The following is a 6,672-nucleotide window of genomic DNA, read 5'->3' as shown; positions in this document are numbered from 1 at the left end:
CGGAGTTACGACCATTTGGAGTTACGACTACTATTATGCAACTCCGTAGCCTTGTAATTTGGAACAAAATCCAGAATACAAGGGAACTCTTGGAACGAGTAGTGGTAGAAATTTGACTCCTTGGAGGACTTTTTGGTGAACTCTACCGCATTTGCGTTACTTGGAGAGGAAGACCACGAGAAACTCCCACGGTAAGCCTAATGGCAAGGGGACTCTAACCCATAATCCGTCTACCACTGAGAATATTTCACGTCAACGCTGTGTTCGGTGCAAGAAGGATGCGGATTCGTATCGCAAGCCATCGCTTGGATTCGAACGTGATTCCCCTCATTGGAAGGTGAACTCTCTATCCCTTGAGCTATCGCTCATCAAGCTGAAGTTTTGTACTTTTATGTCCTAATACTTAGGGCTTTTTACCGATTTTTTTTATTATTTTTCATAGAATTAACATTTATGCAACATTTGTTTTTTGCATTATTTTGCAATGTAGTACAGTACAGATAAATTGACATTTTTTATTCACCTCGTAAAAAGAACGGGTATTCAGCTAGTCATAAATATATGAAACTTGTTCACATATTAAATTTTAAGCAGTTCAACGTTTAATTTTCTAATAATTGATATTGGTTACATTATTATTAGTTCTTAAAAAAAACTTTCTCTATTTTAGAGACAAATGGATACGAATTCTTCAGGCATTTGGTACACTCGAAATCGAAGAGTTTCAGGTTACAAAATAGCCAGCTTTCGAAATAAGGTAAAATGAAATTATTGTTTTTTTTTTTTACAAGCAAAATTGCTTCAAAGAAAAAATTTGATTCCAAATATCATTACTCGAAAAAAGAAAAAAAAAGATTTTTTTTTTTAAATTATATCATATTTCTTAACAAAGAAATATTTAGTTACTATTATTCTATGGCGATAGGATAAACTTCACCGAGTCTACTGGTTTATTTTAAGTTATTGTTTAAGAATAATTACGAAACGATGTACGATAGATAAATAAAGAGATCGAGGTCTCCGTTGGTCTGATGAAGAATATTTTTCGAAGGCTCCGTCGTAATATGAAATTATGCTTTTTCTCGAATAATATTCTATTTTCATAACTGCTGTGAGTTTGCAACTGTTACTCATGACAGTTGGGTCAAGTTTAGCCTATCAAAAGCCAGTGCTGCTTACGGTTGCTTTGAAAATGGCGCAAAACGTCAAAATGGAGAAAAGCCACTGTTTAGTGAAAATGAAAAGCGTTCGTGGTCTAGTTTCTTAATTGTTAAAAACTTACTCCAATGTTGCATTTATCTGTGATCATAAAAGTTTTCGGAAATTGAGAATACGGCAGCCATTTTGATAATTTTCATCTAGGTGAAAAAAAGTTGCCGAATAGACAATTTTAATGAAAGTTCAATAACTTCTAAAAAGCTTAAGTTATTTGTCTGTTCTAAAGCCTAGATATTTCATAATAGCAAGACTATATATATCATTTAAAATCATCACATTGCTTCAAGTGTGAGGCACTTAGACTATGACTTTTTTTTACTTTCCTTGGCGACAGAGCTTCAAAAAAGCAGCGTTCATCTATCCGCAAATCTAGTATCTAGCTAATTATTGTAATGATAAATCAGTAATTTGTAAAAGGTAAACATTCATTTTGAAAGCGGAAACAGACCAGTCAGGAGTTGTCCTGAAGAACTACACTATCCTTTTTTTTCAAGTTTCAATGTATAACGTTCCTTTTCTCATTAAGTTTCTACCCCTATTTGTTTGAGGTTTTTCGATTCTTGAGAGTTGTGGCATCGTCAGATAGCAATACTGAAATTTTATAACCGTTGTTGAACATCCGATCCAATCCAACCAATTTGGACTTACGATTACTAATGTTTAACTACGTAGACTTGCAATTTTGAACCCAATCCAGAAGACAAGGAAACTACTATATCAAGTATTGGGAGAAATTTGCCTTCGTGGAGGACTTTTTGATGAAATTAACCCGCATTTGCGTTACATGGAGATCCTGCCACGGTTAGCCAGAAGGCAAGGGGACTCTAACCCACGATCCGTCTACCACTGAGGATATTTTATATCAGCACTGTGGTTGGTGAAAGCCGGATGCTGAATTCATATCAACCAACCGTTGATTAGATTCGAATCCGGTTTCACCTCATTGGAAGGCGTACTCTCGATCCCCTAAGCCATTACGGCTTGCAGTACTGAAATTGGCCTAATTAAAGTAATTAAACAGAAATACATCTGAATCAGTTTTCGCATTTGCTTTTTACACTGCTCCAAAATCATGAGTGTCCCTTGATTTGAATTTTTGAAGGGCTGAAATTTAAATATTCTATGACAATATCTCTCTAAACTTGACGCATATTTTTTCTTCTTCTTATGTTAGCAAAAATATTTGTTTTGTTTTTTTTAACATTTATTTACTTACATTTTATTTAGCTGAATTCAAATTAATGGTGAACTATGAAAATTTTACTTAAATACGTTTAAAATACTGATTGAGACTTTTATAGATTTCTGCTTATTGCAGTAGAGCAAATACAACATTCTTTCCTCAAAAATCACGCTTCAATGATTATGCAAAGTTAACACTTTATGCATAAATTAAAACTATTTATTTTTCGGAGGACACTCGGGGGTAGCAGAATTTGTCTGTACATTTTGTTTTATAATATTTTTACACCATCTGCCGAGATTTGAAATTTGCCAAGTTTTGTTTAGGAGTTTTGTTGGTTGTTTTCACGATGATAGTAGAATTTACATAGAAGAAAGATTAAATAAATGGCGAATGGAAAGTATCACTATGTGATGTATCTCTTGTGTTGTTAAAAACTATAATACAAAGACTAATATTTTATATTTTCCATGTGACCGAGATAGTAAACTGATGGTAAATTAAATATGTTTTACATATAAAGAAATTAAAATTATTTATTAGCGAAATAAAAAATATACTCATTTTTTGCAATATTTTTTCTGATAAAAATTGGGAAAGTGTCCAGTTATGTTTTGTTTGATTTTAACCTGCTAATAATACGCGAAACTGAACCAACGTTAAACAAGTTATTCTTTATTTTAAATGTGAAAATAAGGAAAATCTCTATTAAATGAAAATATGTATTTATTTTCAGTATTCACTTTTTAATAATTTAGCTTAAAATACATCTTTAGCAAACAAAAACTAATGTTTTATCAAAAATTTGCTTACGGTAGCGTTAATAACTTCATACCTTACATAATGCAGTACTAAGTATTAATTAATTCTTACATAAACTGTATGCATAACTACCCGCTTTAAATAGATTGGATAGCTTTAATAAAAACGAATGAATGCAAAAAAGGAATTTTAAAATTCCCACTTTTAAACATTTTTTACCGATCACTTCATATTTCGTCTAAAACAAAATTTTTGTTTGGTTCATTTTCGTAAAATTTCAGCATAGTATGCATGCCGTACTATCATAATTCTTAATAACGAGTCATTGTGAGAAAAATAACTTTTTTTTCAATTTTATATCTAGGCAAAAGGATCTCCAAACTTTGACAAATCTGTCAAAAACTCTGCGGGGCACACAAGAGACGAATCTTTTCAAATGTATGCAAAGTCTGTATTTAAAAAGTCATTAATAACAGGATTGCCTCAGATTGCCAACAGCAGAACGTGGAGAAGAAGAATTCGAAAAATATTAATCCTTTTGTTTTGTTTAATGGGATTTTTATATCAAACAGGAAATTTTTTACAGTATTTTTGGACGTATCCTACAGTTTCTTACATTGAAGACAGCAGTCCATATGAAGTTGTACAGCCAGCATTAACTTTCTGCAGTAATAATCAGTAAGAGATTTAAGTCCTGCCTAAAATTTAAAATAATAAAATTAGCTTTAATCCAGATAAAAAAATAGATGGATTATTTTTTAATTTAATTTAACCCTTACACTGTAAAAAAGAACCGTATCAAATTACGGTATAAAGTATCAGGAATTTGAATGCATATCATCTGTAAAATTCATTTTAATCGTAAAATATCATACCGTAATTTTACGATTATTTTTTTTTAATTACAGTGTTTCAAGGATTTTACTGTAATTATAACTGAGAAATTACTGTGTATGAGATATTTTGTTCCGTAATATCTTCCGGAAAGAATTCAGTTCCGTAATATCTTCCGGAAAGAAAGAATGGTGAAATGTACCAGTACCTTGTTTACCGGTACTTTCTATCGTATATTGATCCGGAATATTTTACAGCGTAAACTTATCAGACAAAATATAATGTGCATGAAAGTTACAAAAATATATTACACAAGAAATAGACAAACAAATCATATGCAAACAAATCATATTGTATATATATATTTTTTAAAGTCTGAAATACTAGAAAAAAATACAATTGCCAAAATAAAAACATACACATGTCATTTCCCCGTGCAATGCCTCTTAATATTAATTTTAAAATCACAGCTGGAAAATTAAGAGCTTATCGAATGAACATATCTTTCAATTTATCTGCAACCTTACTATAAGGCGCTGAATATAACCATATTATCGTACTTTTTCCTACGGTTCAATTTGTATGTAAACATGGTTCAATTTAAAGTGGTAAATTGGTCTGTATTATTGCTGCAGGTGCTGATATTTAAATTCTCCAGGCTGTTTGTAACGTTAGACGACTTTATTAATTTGCTCTCTGCAATTAGTTTTCGACGATTTACTTCCGTTTAATTTGTTCAAGTCAAAAAATTAAAAGTCAACCTCAAATAGCTAAGATAAAATATTGAAAAATGTTTTAGTGTTCTCTAGTAAAAAATGTTTTCATGAATTGTAAGGAAAAAAAATGCTGCTTTTTTTAAAAATTTGAAATCTATACTGTTAAATGAATGCTGTGATATTGCAATATCTGATATCCAAAGATGAATATGAGTAAAGACAATAATGCTAAATATATAAATCATTATAAGAACTTGTTTTTTCAGACTTATTTTAAATTGATTTTTTCACCCTCGTGGATTTAAAATTTTGTTTCCACGCAAATGCAGCTGTTAACTTACGAAGGACTCGAGTTCATTATTTTTTTAAATGGCCTACCCTCAGTCTTGTGAGAATATTCCAAATGAAACAAAATAAAAACTTTTAAGAATAACACCGCAAAACCTTATAGCCACCAACGTTGGTCTCCTCTTGGAATCAACAACTGTATATCTCTACTTGAATACTTATTAAACCTTTTAAATAAATTTTGTTTCTTTATCCGCTATTTTTTAAAGTATGAAGATGTTATGTTTGATAATTTATTGCTGTCAATTTTTAATTTTAGAATTCGAAGACAAGTTTACTGCGAACAAAATGACAGTTCCTGTGAGATTTTTGATGATCATGAGAAATTCTGCAACTCCTTTCCCTCATATTGCATAAAAAATGAAACATATTACGGAGTAAGTATAGATGGGTTCATCATTTTCTCTGTAACCTAAAATCCACTTTTCTTTCTATAATTATATTTTTGATCATTTCGGCCGTTAAACAATATCGAAATATGATTAAAATTGGATCTAAAGTTAATTTCATTAATTTTATTTTCTCAAAACAATATAAGCTAATGGTTCACAGTAATATATATATATATATATATAAATATTATTATAAAATGAAATAAATAATCCCAATAAACTGAAATGGTATGATACTGATTGGAAACTTAAGAAATAAACAGAATGAAAATAACAGTTGACATGTTTAAAGTGCATCAAAAATAGACATCCATTTTCAAAACCAGCCGGTCATGAATGTAAAGAAACAAAAATGGTTTGAAATTCAAACTCAAAGTTGCCTAAGAAAAATGGAAAAATAAAAGTGATAAGCAAGTCATGAAAAACTACAGAAGTCGTGAGTGGAAAAAAAAATGAAAAACAGTAATAGCTGATGTAACTGGGGTTGAAATAATTTTAGCATTGTCGAAATTGAATTTACTCCCAAGATTCCAACAATGTAAAGCAATTAAATATTTCTTGATAACGAACATATCTATCGTGTTAATAAAATCTAAAATTTCATTTTTTTTCCTCTCTCAGATTTTGGAAACTTTAAGTTTCATTTCGAATCATTTCTTATCTTGACATCTCGTCTGCAAAACTTGAAGAAGATGCTCTTATATATTATTCCATATCCCAGATTCAATTGGAAAATCCCAGCAATGAGAAACTTTCAAACTTTGCATTTTATCATATAATTGATATTCGTAATAAAAGAAACAAATTAGTTTTTAACTTTATATTTTCTACAACTCTGGATACATATCGGATGATAATGTTATTAAAAATGACATAATGTTCAAGATTAAATCATAAATATTTCAATTGCATCAAAATGTATTTATTTCTTTATATTATAATATGTTAAATTATATTTAATATGTTTTAAATTTTTGTTTCATCAGTGCAAAAAATTTGTGAAAAAATTTGTAAATTGCCTTAATGAAAAATTTTATGCAGATTCCAACAGTACTGGATGCTTACAGTAATGTATTCTCTACGTCTTGGGAAGAAGCCATCGAATTTTCCCCCACAGAAGAGATGATTTCTACCTGCAGAAAGATCACAGATTCTAATTTCACATTTTGTTCGTATGTGTAATTTTTTGTTTAGAGCAGCGATTCTCAACCTGTGGGGC

At 30.2% G+C, this 6,672-nt stretch overlaps 1 protein-coding gene across 1 annotated transcript in view; it reads left to right on the top strand.

Moving 5' to 3' along the window:
• Window positions 1–373: 373 nt before the first annotated feature.
• Window positions 374–6,672, top strand: part of LOC139426442 (uncharacterized) — a 9,362-nt gene continuing 3,063 nt past the window's right edge. Inside the window, exons 1-4 of the mRNA XM_071185330.1 lie at window positions 374–757; window positions 3,528–3,841; window positions 5,321–5,438; window positions 6,495–6,625. Of these exons, the coding sequence (XP_071041431.1) occupies window positions 677–757; window positions 3,528–3,841; window positions 5,321–5,438; window positions 6,495–6,625 (644 nt within the window). The 5' untranslated portion in view covers window positions 374–676. The remainder of the gene's footprint in view (window positions 758–3,527; window positions 3,842–5,320; window positions 5,439–6,494; window positions 6,626–6,672) is intronic.

The sequence above is a fragment of the Parasteatoda tepidariorum genome, chromosome 9 (assembly GCF_043381705.1).
Source record: "Parasteatoda tepidariorum isolate YZ-2023 chromosome 9, CAS_Ptep_4.0, whole genome shotgun sequence".
Classification (NCBI taxonomy): Eukaryota; Metazoa; Arthropoda; class Arachnida; order Araneae; family Theridiidae; genus Parasteatoda; species Parasteatoda tepidariorum.
The sequence above is the reverse complement of the archived record's forward strand: the minus strand, read 5'-3'. Positions and strand labels throughout refer to the sequence as shown.